General features: G+C 54.0%; 9 protein-coding genes across 9 annotated transcripts; 6 read left to right on the forward strand and 3 right to left on the reverse strand.

The window, feature by feature from the left end:
* Window positions 1-99: 99 nt before the first annotated feature.
* IAQ61_007084 (uncharacterized protein) lies at window positions 100-1,668 on the forward strand (the record flags this gene model as incomplete). The annotated part of the gene is made up of 1 exon (XM_003840936.2): window positions 100-1,668. One exon carries the CDS (start codon window positions 100-102, stop codon window positions 1,666-1,668), a length of 1,569 nt encoding a protein of 522 aa, XP_003840984.2.
* A 689-nt stretch (window positions 1,669-2,357) lies between these two features.
* Window positions 2,358-2,756, forward strand: IAQ61_007085 (uncharacterized protein; the record flags this gene model as incomplete). The annotated part of the gene is made up of 1 exon (XM_066097431.1): window positions 2,358-2,756. One exon carries the CDS (start codon window positions 2,358-2,360, stop codon window positions 2,754-2,756), a length of 399 nt encoding a protein of 132 aa, XP_065952473.1.
* Window positions 2,757-3,162: 406 nt separating this feature from the next.
* On the forward strand, window positions 3,163-4,420 carry SFC1 (Mitochondrial succinate-fumarate transporter; the record flags this gene model as incomplete). Its single annotated transcript, XM_003840935.1, has 6 exons — window positions 3,163-3,229; window positions 3,292-3,339; window positions 3,392-3,441; window positions 3,503-3,698; window positions 3,752-4,190; window positions 4,255-4,420. The coding sequence occupies 6 exons, from the start codon at window positions 3,163-3,165 to the stop codon at window positions 4,418-4,420; spliced, it is 966 nt and encodes a 321-aa protein (XP_003840983.1).
* Window positions 4,421-4,788: 368 nt separating this feature from the next.
* IAQ61_007087 (uncharacterized protein) lies at window positions 4,789-9,331 on the forward strand (the record flags this gene model as incomplete). The annotated part of the gene is made up of 7 exons (XM_003840933.2): window positions 4,789-4,807; window positions 4,893-5,853; window positions 5,980-6,208; window positions 6,277-6,378; window positions 6,454-7,148; window positions 7,220-7,459; window positions 7,510-9,331. The coding sequence occupies 7 exons, from the start codon at window positions 4,789-4,791 to the stop codon at window positions 9,329-9,331; spliced, it is 4,068 nt and encodes a 1,355-aa protein (XP_003840981.2).
* Window positions 9,332-9,655: 324 nt separating this feature from the next.
* Window positions 9,656-11,661, reverse strand: IAQ61_007088 (uncharacterized protein; the record flags this gene model as incomplete). The annotated part of the gene is made up of 2 exons (XM_003840932.2): window positions 9,656-11,571; window positions 11,619-11,661. 2 exons carry the CDS (start codon window positions 11,659-11,661, stop codon window positions 9,656-9,658), a joined length of 1,959 nt encoding a protein of 652 aa, XP_003840980.2.
* Window positions 11,662-11,766: 105 nt separating this feature from the next.
* IAQ61_007089 (uncharacterized protein) lies at window positions 11,767-12,144 on the forward strand (the record flags this gene model as incomplete). Its single annotated transcript, XM_066097432.1, has 3 exons — window positions 11,767-11,895; window positions 11,965-12,076; window positions 12,140-12,144. The coding sequence occupies 3 exons, from the start codon at window positions 11,767-11,769 to the stop codon at window positions 12,142-12,144; spliced, it is 246 nt and encodes an 81-aa protein (XP_065952474.1).
* Window positions 12,145-12,408: 264 nt separating this feature from the next.
* IAQ61_007090 (uncharacterized protein) lies at window positions 12,409-12,654 on the reverse strand (the record flags this gene model as incomplete). Its single annotated transcript, XM_003840931.1, has 1 exon — window positions 12,409-12,654. The coding sequence occupies one exon, from the start codon at window positions 12,652-12,654 to the stop codon at window positions 12,409-12,411; it is 246 nt and encodes an 81-aa protein (XP_003840979.1).
* Window positions 12,655-13,074: 420 nt separating this feature from the next.
* MRH4 (RNA helicase) lies at window positions 13,075-15,072 on the reverse strand (the record flags this gene model as incomplete). The annotated part of the gene is made up of 1 exon (XM_003840930.1): window positions 13,075-15,072. The coding sequence occupies one exon, from the start codon at window positions 15,070-15,072 to the stop codon at window positions 13,075-13,077; it is 1,998 nt and encodes a 665-aa protein (XP_003840978.1).
* Window positions 15,073-15,622: 550 nt separating this feature from the next.
* Window positions 15,623-20,372, forward strand: IAQ61_007092 (uncharacterized protein; the record flags this gene model as incomplete). The annotated part of the gene is made up of 6 exons (XM_066097433.1): window positions 15,623-15,640; window positions 15,711-15,836; window positions 15,915-18,359; window positions 18,498-18,888; window positions 18,941-19,668; window positions 19,719-20,372. The coding sequence occupies 6 exons, from the start codon at window positions 15,623-15,625 to the stop codon at window positions 20,370-20,372; spliced, it is 4,362 nt and encodes a 1,453-aa protein (XP_065952475.1).
* Between the last annotated feature and the right edge of the window lie 514 nt (window positions 20,373-20,886).

The raw sequence follows: 20,886 nt of genomic DNA on the forward strand, positions 1-20,886 counted from the left end.
GTGGAGGCGGAGGTCCGCAAAGCACGCTAAGGCCAATAACGTTAACCCTTTGCGTATCGAAAAATTCCCAAATCGCTGCACAAGTGTCAAAGTCTTCAAATGTTTGGGCGAGTAATCAACACTGCTAAACGAATCCTGAGCCGCTCGCCGTCAATACCGGGCCCTCCAAGTGAAGTCTCAGCGACACCACCCGCGGCGACGGTAACCGACACTCACCAGGCCACCATGGTCACGACACGCGGAGGCGTGGAGACGCCAGGCACATGGACGCCCAAGAGCTCCAACAAGAAGCGAGCCGGAAAGCGCGAACTCGCAGCACTCGAGGTGGTGGAGACGCCCACACAGGCCAAGCGACAGAAAAAGGGTGCGCAGGAATCATCTGAAGACAGCTCGGACACCTTCACTGTCACTGTAGCGCCAACCCCCAGCACGCAAGACGCCGGTCAGACAGCAGCGGAAAAGGGAAAGCTAGCCATTCGCCGTCGGTCGAGTCCCCAAGTTGTCGTTGTCGAGAAGCTCTCCCCACCCGCTTCCACGGCAACGGAAAGCTTTGAACAGGCCACAGAAGACGATGCGCCCAGATCTACACAAAAAAGCGATTTTGATACACCGAGGTTGCGATCAGGCACTGCGCATGGCATACCTGTCACCACCAGCAAGGCATCTCGAGAATCGCCAACACCAAAGGCAGGGGCAGTCAAGACCGTCACTCCAGCATCGGCCAAGAAGCAACGAGGAAGGCCTAGAAAGGCGCAAACGGAGACTGACGGCCATTCCATTGAGCTCACACAAACCACCACCACAGCGGTCGACGAAATACCGTCTTCTACATTCGAAAGCGAACAAGCTCCCATACCCTCCCAAGATGCTTTAGTACCATCGCCCAGGCCCACGAAGGCTCACAAGCGATTTGGCAGCGAGGAGCCAATCGACACGGTCGTCGTCGACACAAAATCAGCTGAGCCTGGGCATCAAGACCAAAAAGACGATGACGACGACTCGGCCAGCGACTCTGACGAAGCCCCCGAACTGGTTACGACCGCTGCTGCAACGTCCAAGGCTCAAGCCGCCCAGGCAGAAGCCTCGCGCGCTCTCGTCGCCCAACAAGAAAAAGAAGCTGCCAAACGAAAAGCGCGTGAAGAGCTCGTGGCTGCCCAGCAAGCTGCCAAACGTGAGCGCGAGGAGAAGAAGGCGAAGAGGTTGGCCCGACAGCAGGCCAAGGAGGCTGCAACATCGGCCCCTGAAAGCCAGCAAGAAGAGCAAGACTCAGTGAATTTTGACATTACTAGAAAAGGACTGCCAGCACTCCTCCCTGATTCTCTCCTCTCCACCTTGTCCGATCAGCGCGCACCCACACCGCCTCCCACACGCGGCGGAAAGAGCGAAGAAGAGTTGCGGAGAGAAAAGTTGAAGCACCACATCAAGTTTCTCGAGAGGACGGAAAAGCCGATCAAAGAGATGAAGAAAGGAAAGTTGAGCGTAGCTGTGTTGGCCCAACACAACAAGGTGCTGCCACCCAAGAAGAATAAGGATACGAGCAACGTCAGGGAGCACTGGTTGAAAAGCCGAGGATTGGAGAAGAAGAAGGGGGCCAAACAAAAGTTCAAGACTGGCAAGGTCGAGAGGAGGAGGGTTGGTAATGGGGGATTCTTGAAAAACGGGGATTAGAGGTCGTGGTTGAGTTGTTCTGAGTCGACTATAGAATACGGAGAGAATCATGGTTGAGTTGTTCTAGGTCGATGACAGGATACCAATAGAGAATTGGTTCTGGCCAAGGAAACTCGTGGACAAACTGATTGACGCTGACGAATATCAATAACCTAGTGTTGTGTCTGACTTGAGAAGCCCGAGGCAAGTTGTCCGCCGAGGTATCGTGCAGTTAGTCACGTTGAACATACTTCAGCGTCAGCCTCTACCCGCGGAGATGAGACGACGAGGCTGACCGCCGCTCGTGCAACTGGTGATGAAACTTCTGTCTGAAACCTTGCTGCATGCGCAGAATGGCTAGAAACTCGGCATCGTTCTTTACAGACATATCCAACAATAATCATGCTTGCTTGGCCGAGAACGCAAGCCTGGAAAATATAAATACAGGTCCCCAACTCCTGCCCAACCGCCATCACGGACGGACTCTGCGATATCGCTGTAAGATGTTCCGTTCGGTGGTTGCGCACGTGCACGCCATCCAGACATGTGTCGGGCGCAATCGGGTCCGGAGAAAAGTCGCGGAAACTATTGCCGGGCGGTGGCCGCGAACGTCATTCTTTCACATGTTCATTCACCTTCACTCTCCAGCAGCCAGGCTTGCGACGGGGCGACGCTGATTTCCAAGTACCATCACATGACCACTCTCCATGATGCCTTTGGATTCTACTAATCTTTTTGAGGGCCATATGCAACAACATCTCAGCATAGCCATGATCATCTCCCCGGCCAGTGAGCAGCGTCTAGGTAAAAAGCTGAAGCGAATGGAGCCATGGCATAACTCCACGGTAGTTAGGAGTAGTAGGACTCGGCAAACACAACTCCTCCACACAACCGACCCCCCGGCCGAACTCGAGCTTCCGCTCGCCCACCAAGGCGAATCTGGGGTAGAGCCGTCCCACTACTCTACCCGCCAAGCGTACACCTGCGCCAGTCCACGCGAGCGAATTCTGGGCCTGCGTGCTCGCATCAAGGGCCGAGGCTGGCGGGACAATTGTTTCTTTGGCACGCGTATATCCGCGGATAGTTTTGAAAGTATGACTGTGTTTTGATTGTGAACTTTCCCTTTTACTTGCTGTCGCTACTTCTCTTCTCTTGCTTCAGTGTACAAGAGCATTCTTTTTTTTTCTCTCGTGCCCTTTATCCTACTTAGGGTGCTAGATATTATTTCCCGTCGTGCCTTTGTTTGTTCCTCATAGCTACCTAGCTCCTGGGATTGAGCAAAGCCGAGGCTCGACAGCTACCTAGCTAGTAGCTATTCCATCCGTACCAGCGAAGCTTCCAAAGACTGGGGGTAAATAAGGTCTTGGGGACGATCCTTCCTCTGTCAACAGCGTCATAATTATCATACGTGGGATTGAACCGAATCTACATTTCAGAGGTTCACAGCATTCGCACTCTGCGACCCTTTTGGCAGACTATACAGCCTGAAGCAGGTTCAGAGACACCACAAGAATCATGTCTGCAAAATCGACACAAGGGCCTGGCGGCAAGAAGCCAGCGTCTGTAGCTACAAACCTGATTGGTGAGTCGCACGGATGAATAGAAAAATGCGCAAAAGACACGACTGCTAACATGGGAGAACAGCTGGTGGAGGTGCTGGCATGATGGAAGCGCTCGTGTGCCATCCTCTAGGTAGGTCATGAATGTCCTAGATACATGCATCCACCGTCTCACTGCTTTCAAGATACAATCAAAGTACGCATGCAATTGTCAAGACGAGCTCGCGCACCCGGGGTATGTCCAATCGAAGCCAGAAATTCGCAGCACATGGGAGAGTCACTGACGACTGGCGCAGGCACCCAAGCGTGGATTCCTCACCACGGGTAAAGAAATTGTCAAGAGGGAGACTGCACTGGGTCTCTACAAAGGTCTTGGTGCTGTGCTTACCGGCATTGTGCCAAAAATGGCAATTCGCTTCACCAGTTACGAAAAGTACAAGCAACTATTGGCAGACAAGGACGGGTTGGTTACTTCAAAATCCACCTTTATGGGTTCGTCTCGGAATGGAGTCGCATTTCCATCACAAACCGCTGACAGTGTGCAGCTGGTCTGGCCGCGGGTATTACAGAAGCTGTCCTTGTAGTTACGCCCATGGAAGTCGTAAAGATTCGCCTGCAAGCCCAACATCACTCCATGGCCGATCCCCTCGATGTCCCCAAATACCGCAATGCCGCCCACGCGCTCTACACTGTGTTGAAAGAAGAGGGTGCCGGTGCTCTATGGCGAGGTGTTTCACTTACGGCACTACGTCAGGGAACCAATCAGGCTGCCAACTTTACTGCCTATTCGGAGCTCCGATCCCAACTACAAAAGTTCCATGGCACAAATGATCTGCCTGGCTATGAGACGAGCATGATTGGATTAATCAGTGGTGCTGTTGGGCCGTTTACCAATGCGCCGATTGATACAATCAAGACGAGGTTACAAAAGACACCTGCGGTGCCAGGACAAAGCGCGCTGCAGAGAATCACAGCCATTGCTGCGTAAGTGGCAAATCCCATCTTGTGTGTTGAACCAAGGCGCGGAGCGCTAACCATGGGCAAACAGCGACATGTGGAAACAAGAAGGAATCCGCAGTTTTTACAAGGGTATCACGCCGCGTGTGATGCGTGTCGCGCCCGGTCAGGCTGTCACGTTTACTGTATACGAGTATTTGAAGGGAGTCTTGGAAAAGGGACGGGATATGATTCCTGGTGGACAGTATGAGGAGTAGTTGGTCAATGGTGGATACTCGTGTGGGGGATGGTTGGGCTTGGCTGTTATGACAACGAATATATGATGCATATCAATGGTGTGGATAGGAATAATGTCAAGGTCTGATCATCATGTTGTGTGAGGGGACAGCACATGCAAATATCATGGAGTAGGAGACGAGAATGAATTGTGACGTTGCGGAGAGCGGGGCGCATGGACAGCCCACCCATTGGAAGTTGCCCCACCATGCCACCACAACCACACAGCCTCGCCCTCAACAGACTTCAGCCGTAAACAACAGCAACAACCAGGAACCAACAATCAAGCAACTCATCACTTGAAATCAAAAGTAGCCTGAGCACGCGAGGACATACTTCCACTGGAAAGATGCAGTCTGGAATCTCTGGTAGATTATATGACTTTCTTTTTCACGAGACAGAAGAAGCAGATGAAGAAGGGATATACATGAAGCAGCTGCTAACACTGGCAAGCTTCGCAAGAGCTCAAGTCGGCTCTCGGCTCCCTCATCACCTCGACCTCGCAACGCGGCCTCCTCGCCACTATCGAAAACGAGGCCATTGTACCGGCTGGAACCATTCCAGCGTCTTCGACCTTTACCTCTGATCTCTCCGCACTCCAAGCCCACCTCCAACCCAATGCCGCCCTCTACATTCTCCTCCGCCGCGCAGATTCCCTCTCTTCTTCAGACAAGAGTCTGGTAGCCGTGACCTATGTCCCCAATGCTGCGCACGTTCGCCAGAAAATGCTCTTTGCGTCCACACGCCTCACACTGGTCCGCGAACTTGGTGGAGAACACTTTGCAGAGAGCGTCTTCACCACAGAAGCCTCTGAGCTTACAAGCGAAGGCTGGGAAAAGCATGTCAAGCACGAAGAACTCGCCAATCCATTGACGGCCGAGGAGCAGAGTCTGCAGGATATCAAGGAGGCAGAGGCACTGGAGAGCAGAGGTACACGGGGCCAGGGTCTCGCACAAGCAAGTAAGCTTGCACTCCGTAGCGATGCGGCCGTGAGTGATGCTCTCAAAGCATTGGGCCAAGGTACAGGACACAACTTTGTACAGCTACGCATGGATCCCACCACCGAGACGCTCACTCTCGTCTCGAGCACGACTGCAACCCCCTCATCCCTAGCGTCGGCGATTGACGGTCAAGAACCACGTTACGCCTTTTACCGCCACAATGACGCGGCTTCATCCATTGTCTTCATATCGACGTGTCCAAGTGGTGCCAAGATCAGGGAGCGCATGATTTATGCGGCGAGTCGGGGGAACGTGGTTAGTCTTGCGCAACAGGAGGGCGGGCTGACGGTGGTGAAGAAGTTGGAGGCGACGAACCCAGATGAGGTTACCGAGGAGATTGTATTGGAGGAATTCAAAGTCGAGGACAAGGCGGAGAGCAAGGGGTTTGCAAAGCCAAAGAGGCCGGGAAGGAGGTAGGTAGGGCCTGTGAGGTGACGACAGTGGTTGATTGAGGATGAAGAAAAAAATAAAAAATCGATCACAGTACCGTACCTCCACCATCTACAATGAGTACATGAACTACGAATGCTACAAACCAGACTCTACAAGTCCTGTCCAAGTCAAGTTGCTGATTTGTTCTGCGTGGAGACGGCGCAAGGAGAATGGGGGTCGTTGTGCGGGGAAGAAAGCGAGGTGATTGGCCAGACGCTCATGTCACCGCACTGGCACGCGTCGACCGACACGACTCCAGCATCCCTTGACCCCACCTTTCGCGTCCCAGCGTCCCAATGCGGGGTGAAGAATAAGTCATCTTTCCACATGGACTTCGTCTGTATTCCCCTTCTTGTCGAGACACAGACAACATGCACACATCAACGGTACTAACAAGTCCCTAGTGGGTAAGGCTGCTCGGCGGGTCATCCCAGAAGAAGCGTGCCGCTCCAAACAACCCACAGCAGCGTCTGGCACGCTTCCGGCAGCAATACAACCAAATCCTGGTACACAACTCCCTCACACACACCCGTCCAATCTCCTTGTAGATACCCTCCCATGCTAAGACACGACGACGACAGCAAACATGGCAAAAGTCGACCAATCTGGCCCACGACCGCGAGGCCCTGACCAACATCCGCCGCAGCTTCCAGGCCCTCAGCTCCATCCTCAACGATGAATCCCGCTCTCCAGCTCCCCACATGTGTCTGCAGTTCGCTGCTGCCCAGCAAATATACACGGCCGTGTCCAAGATAGCCGCAACTTCGCACGACGAGGGGGTAGTCCGCGATGCTGTTGCCTTTTACAATGCCCTCATCGACAGCGAAGAGGAGGACTTCCTCGAAAACGACGTCTTCGCCGTCTCCCTCATGAACTTCATCGACCGCACCGTTGGCTCGGGCAGCATGGGTGTGGGCGAGGATATCGAGGCCGATATCGTGGAATTGCTGTTTGGCATCGCAGCAAAGATTCGCTTGCAGCCAGAGATTCTGCCCGTCTGGTTCACCACCTCTGCGCCGGCAGATGCAAAAGCGAGAGTGGTGAATCAAAAGGTCGACTTTGCGGGTGTGACGCAAAAGGAGGATTTCCCGCTGTGTTATCAGCTCATCGATCATGTGCATCACGAAGGTAGGATTGGGGATTTTGCGCGAACCGGTCTGCTGTACATTTTCGAGAGTGCAAGTCGGTCGATTACATTGGAGCAGTGGATTGTCAATAGCGATTTGCCGACACTCATGGCGACGGGGCTGGGTGCATTGTATAGTCAGATGAGTCGGTGGGCTCCCCTTTCTTTTCCCTTTCTTTTTTATGATCTTCGTCTTGACTTGTTTTGCTAACCATGGCCAGAAAACTCTCGATCCAACATCCCGCCGAAGACATGCCACTTGTCCTGTCGCTGTCAGACTATGCAGACTTGCCACCAAATCCACAAGCAGAAAACTTCTTTGGTGCCGACTTTCAAAATCACCTGTCGACCTTCTTGTCGTACCTCACGTTTTGGCAGGATGTGCTCGAACACTGTCGGTCAATTGATGTCAGACACACACTGATAGATCACTTTCAGATTTTGTTTCTGCAACAACTCTTGTTCGTATTGATGCTGGTTCACAATAAGATTGTCATGCTGACGTTGACAGATACCCATCGTTACTAGAATCGTCAGACGCCGACGGTGGTTCATCCGTCGCTGTACTAACGTACCTTCGACACATTTTGGATGCTCTTGACCACCCAGAGCTTGTGCACATGATTTTGCAATATCTACTCGCACTGCTCGATTATACTACGGGTACTTCGAGAGAGCCGCGATCACCAGCTGCAATCAAGAAGAGGCAGTCTTTGATACTACTAAATAGTGCCAAGGAGGACGAGGACCGGCTGAATCCGTCCCTCTTCAATTTGGTGGACCTGATTTTGGGCAGCACTTCTTCGACGAGTCCACAGACTATCACGGCGGCTTTAAAATTAACAACCGTCATACTCGGCAAGAACCATGCATATGCCCTAGGCTCCTTGGTCAAGGTAATGAATATTCACCGAACAGAGCCACACAGAACCGCTGGTGCACTAAACAAGGAACTCGAAACGTACCTGAACCTTGGTATTTCCCTTGCCGGTCTAGAAGGCGTTGACGAAGCTTATGAAAACTATCTCAAAGATGTCCTAAGCTTACTAGAAAGCCATCCTTGCTCCCTCAACACCATATCCCTACCCGGCGCCTCATCCAAGAATCAAAGCTACTTTGACTCTAGCGAAGTGCCCACAAGAGATGTGGATCCCCACTACCTCCTCCCCGAAGATCCTCTCTTTCAAACTCTCACCGACCTCCTCCTCACCTTTCTTACAAACGACATCGAAACCAATCTTGCCCTCACCGAAGCCATCGTCAGCCTTGGAACATGTTCTCAACTCTGCCTCGAAGGCTGGCTCTGCGTCGACCCGGCAGACTACCACTTCGACGCCAACTCCCCAGAGCCCCCATTCTTGTCCAATGAAAATCTACGAAACATGTACCTGGCCGAACGCGCGCCATCGTGGTCTCCCTCGGCAACACCACAACTCCTAAGCTGTCTGACTGAATTGCAACGGCAAATCGAGGCCCTACGAGCAGATATCCCAGACTGGGACGAACATGTTGCCAGCCGCAAAACTGCGTTTCGACTTCACGAGAAAATGCTAGAGGAAATCAAGAGCGGTAAACTTCGACGGACGTCAGAATCCATCATTGGCAACATTCCGGGGGGTTGGGCACCGCAGATTCCGCATCATGTTAGGGGTGGGGAGGGTGGTGTTGTGGGTTCGAGGGCGCAGAGTCCAAGGGGCAGAAAGGAGGCGTTGAGTGAGAGGCGGAATTCGCCGGGGATGAGTGGGGAGAGGGGTAGCTCGCGATTTGGTGGCTCCGGAACGATGACGACGACGGCGATGGGGAGTCCAGGCCGTGGTGTTTCGCCCGGCACGCTTGGAACGCAGGGCTCCCAAAGGGGTGGTGGCGGTGTACTGGAAGACATCGATGCCAATCTCAAAGGCCTAAAGGACGCGGTGCTCATGAAGCGCCGGATCCGCTTTCGCCGTGTCAAGGGCGAAAACAAGGTCGAGGTGCTATTGTCGAAATATCAACCCCCGCCCAAGGACCGGGATGCTCCGTCTCACCCAAAGCCCAAGTCGGAAGCCCAGGGCTCGGGTGATTCGACGGCAGCGACAGAGACCGGCGGGCAGGGAGACGGTGCAGTAGTAGCAGAGTCCGGGGAGCAGCGAAGTAAACAAGACGAGGAGGCTCAGCGTGGGCATGTCCATGACAACAACGACGACGACGAAGCCGACTACGACGACGCAGACACCAAGGAAGCAAGCCTCATGCACATCATTACCAATGTCGTCGTTTTGCAGGACTTTGTGCTCGAACTTGTGGCCCTGGTGCAGGTTCGTGCGAGTTTGTTTGGTGAGGTACGGTTTGCGTAGGATGGTTGTAGGGTGGGATGGGTAGAATGAGATTGAGATGGGGATGCAAGGACTTGGGGATATGTATCTGTTGTGTGTCTGTGTCTGTGTCTGTGTCTTGATACCTAGTGTATGGATTCACTTTGTAATCGCCAGAGCGAGGGGGAACTAGAAGGGAAGGAGGGGGAGTGATATGATTTTAGTGTTGATGATATCGTAACGTTGTATAAATCTTAACATGGTAAAAATCTCTCAAGATTAAAAAATCTTCACCCATCTACCATGACAAGTTTATAAAAACAAGACAAAAACAGACTCGGCCGTTTCCTGGAAATCAGAACAAAATCAGGTCCCCAAACCCATCCTCCTCAACCTCTCCTCCGCCGCCCTCGCCCTCCGCTCCCTCTCCATTCTCGCCCTCGCCTCCCCGCTCAACCCCCTAGCCTCTTCCTCCCTAATCTCTGCCGCACTCTTCCCAACACCCAATGCCCTCCCCTTGCCCATCCTCCCCTCCCTTGCCCTCTCCTCCACCCTCTCACTCTCCCTCCTCACCCGTTCCGTCTCTGCCTTTTTGCGCTCCGCCTCCGCCTTCTCCGCCGCCGCCTTCTCCGCCTTGTCCCGCTCACTGAGCTGCGCGGCCTCGGCGGGCGACAGCGGCGCCGGCACGCCGGCACTATCCCACGCCCATGCTGCTTCGCCGAGGGTGTGGCGAGCGGTGCGGAAGGCATCGCGGGTGGGGCGGTCGCGGGCCAGGGCAAACGGGGTGCGGGCGTCGACGTTGAGTAGGGTGGGGTCGGTGCGGGCTTTTGTGAGGAGCGCGGATACGACGGCGGCGGCGGCGAGGGAGGCGGCGAGGTGTAGAGGGGTAGGGGTGTGGGGGTTTGGGGGTAAGAAGGTGAAGGTTGCGGGTATGGAGTTTGATTCGAGGTAGGAGAGAAGGGCGGGGATTTTGGAGCGTTTAATCAAGGGGATGATTTGCGAGGTGTGGAGTTGGGCAAGTTCTTCTTCTTTTGTGGGTTTGGCAGGTTTGGGCTTGGAGGGGGTGGGTGCCGGTGTGGTGGTGGTGCTTGGGGGGGGGTCGAGGGCGGCTAGGGCGGCTGCGTCGATGGTGCTTTGTTTTACGCGCGTGAGTTCGATAAAGGCGCGCATGAGTTCCTTTTGGGTTGCGCGACGCGTGCTGAATGGGAAACCGCGGTTTCGTGGGTCATTGCTGCGGAGGACTTGCCCTTCATAGGGACCGAAGAGGGTACGTCGATTTGTGGCGCCGGTTGCGCGCACGAAGATGAGGTCCGCGGTGTCGATGAGGCTCTTCCAACTCGCCAAAAGCTCACGGACCTCATTTACCAGTGCGGTCTCGTTGTATCTTCGTATCGAGGAACCAGCTGAGTGTGCATTGCCCTTTGCATTGTCATTCGCCGATTGCGATCCACCCTGTTTCCGGCGAGTGGTATATCGATGGAAAGTCTTGTGGGCTAGGACAGTCGCCGAACGCTCATCAGCTCCCGTATGCTTTTTACCCGTCTTTGGAGCGAGGGCTACAATCATGGCGGCGAAATGGCCACCACCAATCATGCAGAGAAAATAGTGCGGCCCAACGTCTGTAGTAGGTAGAGGTACGCCGCCCTCGTTTGCTTTGATCCTAGGGGCTTGTTTGGGGGATAGTTGCTTCTTGCGTAGAACATCAAGGGCGTGCGCTTCATCCTCTTGCTCTTCATTTGAGAATATAGCCCGGTAGATGCCGAGCGACATATTTTCAGGTATGGCAGGTGAAGAGAACCACAGTAAAGGCGGCTTTCCTGGTCCTCGCTGTTTCCTTCTTGATGCAAAGTCGTCAAACTCTGGATCTGAAATCTTGGCCTGTTTCTTCAGTAGGGCGCTCAGTGTGGAATCTTTGGACTTGCTCCCATCTTCGTCCTCGTCCTCATCCGACTCATCCGACTCGGATCCAGAGATGCTCTCGTCGAGTTCGCCAATCAGCTTCTCAAACTCGGCTTCTCCAACTGGGGTTGCACCCTTGATCTTTTGCTTCAGGTTATACCCATGTAAGTCTGATCGCACATGACTCCGTTGGTCTTCTAATGATGTGAAGCCGAGGCCACATAAATGGCACGATGTCGCCTTGGCCGGTCCTTCGTGCCCCTCGCTCTTTTCAGACGCATCCTTTATCGGCTCTCGCGCTTGTGGCGGCGTTTCTTGGGGTATGCGATCAGATTGGTCCTTCAGCGTGAGTGTCGCAAGAAGCTCTTCGGGTAGATCGAATACTGGTCTTGTTAGTAGAGGGAAATGAATTTTGAGATTAGTTTCGTACCGTAGAGTGGGCGCTGGAGTAGGTGCTCTCCTTTTTGAGCCATAATTGTGTCCTGGCGAAGCGTGAGCCGGAACAGGTCGTTCAAATGTTGGCGGGGCGATGGAAGTTGTCGAAGATGACGTGCATTGCAGAGGCCCTTTTACGAGTCATGTTCGCCAAGCCTCGTCGCGAGCGCGGTCGTGCCCACTCTGGTCCTTCACTTTTCCTTGTGAGCAGGTACTATGTCACCAGGGCAAACCCATCTCAGACTGTCACTCGAGATGCAAATCAGACATTGGTATGCATACGAATGCCATCACCCATGGAAGGAGTTGAGTTGAACAGTTGAACGACTTGGATGAGCCAGGCTGGCATCAACCCAGTCCACCTTCAAGTCGACAACCGCGCAGACTCAAGATCCATCAAATGCAAAGGCGTATTTAGCGGAGTATATGGCGGCCGTGTCATGGTAGCACCTTGTAAGCCTCTATTGACAACATCCAGACTGTGATCTTCCACGCTGAACATAGCCGGATCATCAGCATAATGCTTCAGCACCTCCAGGATCTAACGCACAGTCATACCGGTACGGTACATTCGATCAGGATCTCGTCTCCGCTAGCCTATCTCATCCACAGCTATCACAATCACATGTATTACAACGGTCACCCCTCCTACCAAAACGACCCTACTTCCCTCCATTCCCCAACCCTACTTAAAACCCCCTACACCCATCCCCCTGATCCACACGAACAACATACATCCCCCTCGCCTCCTTTGCCTCCGGATCCCTCTCACGATCCCAACCTAGTCACGCCCCCTCCGTCCACACACGCCGCACTCCATCTGCCCCCACCGCACTCTTCCCAAAGAACCCCTTGCTTGCCACCGTCCGGAGCCCCATCTCCACGCTGGCAGCGCCGAGGCGCCGCATGGCGTCGGGTTTGTTGTGGAAGTTGTGTTGGCGGGTGGTGAGCCAGCGGGTTTGTGGGGGGAGGGAGGTGCAGGAGGGGTCTTTGATTACGGGTGTGAGGGTCCAGGCGGGGGTTGTGGACATGTTGGGGAGTATGGGTGGTGTTGTTGGTGTTGTATGTGTAGGTGGGAAAGAAAAACGTCTAGAGCACTTTGGTAGGGAGAATTTAGGTGTGCAGATGGCGTTCGATATATTAAAGGAACCATTGATATTTATATAACCCTTGTGACATATCTATGAGTCCTAGACTGGGTCAAGACACCAAGACTCATGTTCCAGAATACAACTCACACTCACTGTGAATCTAAAACCCCACAGTCACGAAGCACCGGAGTCCATACCCAACATTCCGCAAGGGGCCTACTCTGATGCAAAACTGCCATTCGATTTAGTCTTGGACATGTTTTCTTTGTTTCGTTATATTCGTAGACAAGGTCTTTATTTGTTACATATATACGGTTGTTACGGCATCGAAGACTGCGCCTCCAGGCGTGAATCATCTGATTAAATAAGAGCCTCACCCCTAAACATAGCCTCGCGAACCTCTCTAACAACGTCAGCGCGATCGCCCGGCCCAAGAAGGACGATACCCCGCCCACGTCGGCCCATGCGTCCGGTACGCCCGAGACGATGGATGAAGTCGATAGTCGTATGTGGTACGTCGTACAAGATAACGTGGCGCACAGACACGGTATCGATACCTCGCGAGCCCAGATCTGTGGTGACGATGACCTTGGTGTTGGGTAGAGTGCGCTTGCCTGCTGTTTCTGGCTTTGCGGGCCAGGCTGAGTCGGCATCCTTGGTGGATCCAGAGCTTGTGAAGGATGCTAGCTTCTGGACCTCGCGACTTTCTCGATGGAATGCCATTGCATCAACGCCCTTCCTGACGAGATAGTCTGCAACTTGCTCGGTGTCTTCGCGATCGTTGACGAAGACGAGGATGCGTTTTGTTGGGATAGCCTCTTTGCCTTCTTCTGGATGGTATTCGCCAGAAGACTTTCCGATCTGCCAGATGGTGTCGGCACAGGCGAGCATCTTGTTGCCATGGTAGGGGTCCTTGTTTACATCCACGACACCGAGTTGTACGCGGCGGGGCACAGCGTGAAGGTTGGGAGTGACTAGGCGGTGCATGTCGGGGTACTTGTCGGCGAGATATTTGTCCAGGTACTTTGGAATGGTGGCAGAGCAGAGAATCAGCTTCTTGAGTGAGGGGTTGGCGCGCTCAAGAATCTCGTTTACGCTGGGCTTGAAGGAGCGGTCAAAGAGCGAGTCTGCTTCGTCGCAAATCACGTGGGTTACGCGGGCGAGGATGTTGGGGTTGCTTTGTACGATACTGATAAGTAGCATTGGCGTGCTAATCACTACATCTACACCGTTGGGATTGAAGAGCTGGTTGCGAATGACGGTCGCAGACATCTTTGCAGAAATGGGGGCCGCGCGAAACTTGACAATATGCGAGAGAGATTTTGCGACAGCGCCCACTTGAGTTACGAGTTCGGCGGAGGGGACGAGGATAATGGCACGGGGACGGGCTGGGTCGACCGCTTTGTTGACTTCGGGCTCTGGGGCAGCAAACATGTCATTTCGCTTTTCAATTGGGTTGGCAACGGCTTCTTTGGCCTCTTCGGCCTCTCTGGCGGCTTGAGCCTCTGCAGCTTCCCTCTCTTGTAATTCTTCGGCTTTGATGGCGTCGAGAGTCGGGAGGAGATAGGCGAGCGTCTTGCCCGAGCCCGTCTCTGCTGCCAGCAAAAACGTCTCTGGCCCTGCACTCTTCGACCTAGCCTTTGTACGGACATTCTTGGAGAGTCCGAGGAGAGCTGGGATGGCAACGGCCTGTGCGGGCGTGGGATTGCGGTATTCGAGGTCTGGGAGCGCATCATTGACGGCTCGTAGTATAGGTTCAGCAAGAGGGAACTTGTCAAACGAGTCGTACTGTTCGACCTGGCGCTTTACTGCGGTTCGGTTGCTGTAGGGTACCTGGTGGAGGGAGCTTTGCATCTTCAGTGCATGGAACGGCTCTGATCTGGTCCTTCTCTTGTCGCCATCCCGACCCGTTGCGGGCCGACTCCCTCGCGCCTCTCTCTGCTCCCGTATCCTCTCCAGCCCGCGAGGCACCTCGGTGCGATTCAAGAAGCCAAAAGCGTCTTGCTTTGATCTGGCAGTTCGGTCATTGGATCGTGGAGATTGGGCCACCGTGTCGGAGAGCACCATGCGAGAAGGCCTGGGCGCATCGCGACCTCTGGATGGCCTTGGTGGTCCAGGTCTGGAGAAGCGAGAGGGTGCACCATGGCGACTTGCTCTTTCATGCAGATTGTCTCTGACGCCCTCATTTCGACCTTCTCGTTGACGTTCGCGCTGGACCTGGGTATATAGGCGAATTTGCTGCTGGCTGCTGCTGCTGCTGTTGCTGTGGGAAGAGAGACGCAGGGGTGCCGTTGGCAGCTCTCCCAACAGTGACCGCACCTCACAAAAGACGCAAGGTCGCGGTAGGCGACGCAGCATAATAGGGCAGAGGGTGTGTGGTTATCACTTTTGTGTGTGTTTGAGAGAGAGAGAGACAGAGACAGAGACAGAAATAAATTTGGCCATGTGACGTCGCTCCAAGATTTCTGGCGCTACCCAAGAGGCGCGGGTCGGGCTAAGGCTAAAATGGGCACCGACCACATTCGGCAAGTGCGCGGGTCGCAGCTGGCCATCACTGCGACAACCGAATCCTTGGCATAAACAACCCAGCTGGTCAACCCGCATCCCGGCTCTGTTTGGCCTTGATAGCGCCCGTCGCCAAACCATATCAACCCGCGCGCATCTGCATCTTCTCCCACTTTCTCCATCGATCGCACAATAGCGCCTGCGCGTGGTAGATGCCATTCACTTTTCATTTCCATCTTTTAATCAGTGCGCGCATCCGTTAAGTTTACCAGCCCTGCCCTGTGCAAATCACTTCACAGTACTACTCCTCGAGGGAGCCCTTCATTCTTCGCAAACATTCCACCACAACGCACACTGCTGTGCCGCATCGACAACAAAGAACCTCGCCTTACAGCCAGTCAGCATGTCGCGCAACGAAGCGGTAAGTCCCCAAGCACAACACTGCCAGTTGACTATTCTCGCGATATGCGTGCTCATCATGGCAACCGCAGGTCTCGCCGCTGCGCATCAATAAGACGCCGACTGCCTCTCCCACAAAGGGCAGCGGCCGTCCACTCTCCGAGATTGGCCCTACTGAGCAGAGGAGGAACTCCCCCAGCTGGAACCAGTCAACAAAGGTATTTATTCTATAGCCTCTGCTGACCTGGCTCAGGCTGCATTCCTTCCATGCAGCAGCCCCGACTAACGTGGCCCAGAAGCCTTACCTCGTCAAGGAAAGCTCACCCTTTAGAGACTCCTCGCCCTTTACCAACAGCCCACGCTTGTTTTGGAAAGAACAGACCGTCTCCCCCAAGAGCCGCTTTGAGTCGTCGGAAAACGAGCATGAAGGCAGCTCGCCAACCGTGCTCTCCCCCAAGCGCAACTCGATTGAAAACCTGAAGAAGCAGTCCCGTGTCAAGAATAGCAACATGTTTGCCCGTGAGCAAAAGTACGAGTACGATCCTGCCGCAGTACAGCCACTGGACCGGCCCCTCGCAACCGGACGGCCTCTGAGCACTGCCATTCAGGGCAATGCCTATGGTGGAAACGGTCTCAATGGCCTAAGGCTTGAGACCGAGGGCGCCTTGGCTCACCGCCACCGCGAGAGCCTGAGCAAGATTCCCACCCTCAGCCCCTCCAAACAATCTCCAACAAAGCCTCACTTGTCCTCTCCATTCTCTTCACCCTCCAAGGATAAGCCTTCGCCACCCGATGCCCGAGCTTCTCCGACCAAATCTTCCCTCGTTAGCAACGGACGCTTCAATTCGCCCCACTACAACCCTGACGAGAGCGTCCTGACGGATGACGACGAGCTAAAGCATCAGACACCGCGCCCATTGCGCCGTCATGCTAAGAGTGTGACTTTCGACACGGCTCCACCCCTGGTCACCGAGTTCGAAATGGTCACACCCGATCCTTCTGTCGCTTCAGTCTCCCGAGAAGGCAGCTACGAGTCGGAAACAGAGACGGAGGATGAGATGAGCTTTGATCAAGACGACAGCTTTGATGCTTCGCTTGAGGACACCGACAAGACACCCGTTGTTTTGCCAGAGGATTGGCGACACATGAGCCCCGATGCTGCAAACACCTCGTTGACAGATGAATACGACGACGTCTTTGACCAGCCCGAGAGCAGCCCTGCGCCAAGTGCGCGTACCAATGGCGCAGTGGGTGATGCTCGTCGAGGCTCCACCCAGTCTGATGGTGAATCCAGGCCTCTACCACCTCTTCCTGGTGTGCAGTTGCCCGAGCGACGACGCGATTCTAGCATTGGACTCTCGGCGGCAGCTGAGCGCGTAAGTGACGCTCGCAGAAATCTTCCTCCGCCACCCAAGGCCGCAGGCATCTCCAAGGCCGACTTGCTCAACTTTCGTGAAAGCTCCATGTCGCTGGAAGATCGATTACGACTAATGAATTTTGACGACAATCGTACCAACACCAGTACGCCTACACAAGAGACGCATGATCAGAAAAAGGTAGAGGAGGGCGTAGAGGTCCACGTCGATGAGATCGAGGTTACGGAAACCGAGGTTGCAGTCGATGAGCAAAAGACCCCACGCATCTCCAGAGAATCCATTCTTCGAAGGGTCAAGAGCCGCACCTTTGACGAATATGAGGAAGGTGACAGCTACGAGTACGATGCAGAGTATAGTCCAGAACGCAGCTATGGTGACCTTGCCGATTTGGACCCCGATGTTGCCATTCCTTCTCGAGAGGCATCGTCCAATTTCGATGAGGTTCCCGGACAGCTCTCTGCTGTGCCTGAGAGCGAGGCTGACAGCGTCCTTGATGCGTATAGCTATGGCGACGTGACCGACGTGGATGGTGTTGACATGGGGGAAGCCGATGCCACGGAACTGTCCGTGCTCGACGAATATGAGCGTGAGTCTTCGGTCATTCGTCATCCTGTAAAACAGGAACTAGTAGATGATGACGAAAGTCGGTACTCTACATCGCCATCTCCACACCCTGAGGAGCAGCCTACCTCCCAGAGCACCATTGACTCGTCTGGTCCACCCACCCCCACTCCCGCAAGCACGTCTCCCGCTCCAGAGGAAAAACCTGCTCGTGAGGATGAGCTCTTTTCGTCTTTTGATGCCAAGCAAGACGTGGATCTGGACGTGGACCCCGTCAAGTGTTCCTTGACAACCGCCCCAAGCCCAATGGATACGGCACCCAGAATAGATGCGATGCGCGACTTCCTACGCCGTCCAGCTACACCCGAACAAGATTCTGTCCATGATCCCGAAGCTGATGAGGAACCTGGAACACCTGACTCTGTGATTCGTCACCCAGTGGCCATGTCCCCGCCACCCCAGGAAGACTCTCCAGAGATTCCACAACGTGAAGCCACCATTCGGGGCGCAGGTGGCAAGCTAAAGACCCGACCATCACTGATACCAGATGAGGTTGACATGGCAGCCACTCGTCGCATAGTGAGCGGCACCCATGCTCCACCCGTTCCCGAACGAAGCCCCAAGCGCCAGTCGCTTGTGCTCGAGATGGGTCATGTAGAAGATGAGGATTCCCAAATTAGCATCTCCAACAAGGAGAACCGTATGCTTGACCTTAGCCTTGGTGATTTGAACCTTGGAGAAGAGTCGCACGATCTCAGCTTTGGTCTAGATCGAGAGTTTGATCACATTATTGCAACGCAAAAGGTACCTGACCTTTTTCCTTTACCCTCGTTTGCCCGTTTCTCCATGTCCAAGGCTACGGTACATGATCCGCAAAGCCAGATTTCCAATACAGGATTTCTCTATGCACAGACTGTCGCTAACGAACGCCCCCGCGAACAGAAGGGATACCTAATGCGCGAGAATACTAAGATGGTAGTCGCCAGCAGTCGCCATTTTAGCGACGAGAAGCGTCCCATGAGTGCTGATGGTGTGATTGAAAACACGAGCAAGGCAAATCAACGCAAGTCGAGCGCAGAGCGCAAGCCTGCTTGGACCAAAGAACCGTGGAATGGCAAGCCCCGTCGAAAGAGCATTCGAACGGCGTCTGGTCGCCGTACGCGTACGTCACTGGACCCTGCGCCTCCTCTGCCTGGCCAAGACTCTGCAGTGGCTGCCGGTCTAGACTCTGTTGCCGAGCAAGGCGACGAGGAGTTTGAGGATGGCGAGGAAAGAGGAAGGGTTTTTGTAAAGGTCGTAGGTGTTAAGGACCTCGACTTGCCATTGCCAAAGAGTACGCTCTTCCCCTGGTTCAACGTCCTGTCGTATGCTAACAATCTCTTTAGACGAACGCACTCAATTTCAACTTACACTGGATAATGGACTACATTGCGTGACAACTGCGTGGCTGGAACTCGGAAAGTCTGCTCCCATTGGGCAGGAGTTTGAGCTAGTCGTTTTGGATGACCTCGAGTTCCAGCTCACTCTCCAGACCAAGCTTGAACCTCCGCCAGTGCCACAGATTACAGCTGCACCTGTCAAGGCTGTGAATCACAAAAAGTCCCAGTCTGCTTTCCGCAACCTTTTGTCTTCGCCCAAAAAGCGCCGGGAGCAGGAGCGCAAGGCACAGGAAGAGGCTGAACGCCTTGCCCTTCAGGAGCAACAAGAGGCCCAGGCTGCTTTGAAACGCAATCAGCAAGCCACCGCTTGGGACCTTTTGCACGACTTGGTTGGAGAAGATGGGTCTTTTGGTCGCGCATACGTGTGCCTAAACAACTATGAGGCTCAAGCCTATGGTCGCCCATATACTGTGGATGTTCCTTGCTTCAACGAATGGGCTGTAGACAACAGTTCAAGCAGTGTCAAGAGTAAGCGTGGTGGAGTTGTCCGAAGGCCGCCTTACCGAGTTGGAAAGCTTACTCTGCAACTGCTCTACGTACCTAAGCCAAAGGGTGCTACGGATGAGGATATGCCAAAGAGCATGAACGCTTGCATCCGCGAGCTCAAGGCTGCCGAGCAAATCAAGGACATATCATTCGAGGGCATCTTGAGCCAACAAGGTGGTGACTGTCCAGTAAGTTTAGTCTTTGTCTACGAAATTGGACCAACTTAACTTTCTTCTAGTATTGGCGACGGAGGTTTTTCCGCCTTGACGGCACGAAACTCACCGCATACCATGAATCGACACGACAGCCACGCGCCACCATCAACCTCGCGAAAGCTTCAAAGCTACTTGACGATAAGAGTGCCCTCCAGCAACCGTCAGCCACCAAAGCTGGTGGTCGCCGCAAGTCGGGCTTTGCGGAAGACGAGGAAGGCTACATGTTTGTGGAAGAAGGCTTCCGAATCCGATTTGCCAATGGGGAGGTGATTGACTTCTACGCTGACAGCCGCGAGCAAAAGGAGGCTTGGATGAAGGTTCTCACCGAGACTGTAGGCAAGGATCTTGCCACCAACAAAGGCTGGGCTGCCATGGTCTTAGACAAAGAGCGCAAGGAAAAGGCTGCGCGATCACAGCCTGGTGCCCCAGCTCCACCTGCCAAGCCACTGCAGGAAACTGGCAATACCAGACGACCGAGCCACCAACGCACTCAGTCCGATACTGCTTCCTACAACAAGTCAGTTCCTTGTAGTCCTGTCAAGGGCTATGCACGAACACAATCCAACGCGCCAACACCTCCAGCAAAGGACGTGCGCTTCTCACAAGCGCCTCTTCCACGACCTCGGGAGACTGGCAGTTCAGGCCGTAGGGAGCAGGTTCGGTCGATGATTTTTTAGACGTCTTTCTTCCTCTATCTCATACTTACTGCGTATCATTATCGATGCCGACTCACTATCTTCTTGGACAACCACTTACTTGCTTTTTGCTTGTAGCAGATGAGACACTTGTCCTCGCTATCGCACCGTATCAGACTGGGATTTCGCGGTAGAAGAACCCGGGGGTCACGAAAGGGTGCTGTGCATTCTTGAAGTGGACACCGCCCGTTGGATGACAGATGAAGTGTAATAGCACCTGCACGCGACCAAGCATGGTCATCTCTTTTATGTCTGTTGGATACGAGAGGGGGAGAGCGCGGATGGGCGTATGCTTGTCAATGGTCGACCTTTTTCTCTTTCATTGCCTCTTGTTGCACTCTGCACCTTGTTTCTTTTTCTCTTCGATCTCACCGTGTAGGGGAGGTGTTGCGGTGTTTACTTTGGGCGTTGGGGAGTGGGCATTGGACAGACACACGCGTACACACAGACACACAGACACAGACACAGCGTTATGATATCTGCATCTGCTGCAATA

Source organism: Plenodomus lingam (assembly GCF_022343315.1).
Source record: "Plenodomus lingam strain CAN1 chromosome Unknown contig_27, whole genome shotgun sequence".
Lineage (NCBI taxonomy): Eukaryota > Fungi > Ascomycota > Dothideomycetes > Pleosporales > Leptosphaeriaceae > Plenodomus > Plenodomus lingam.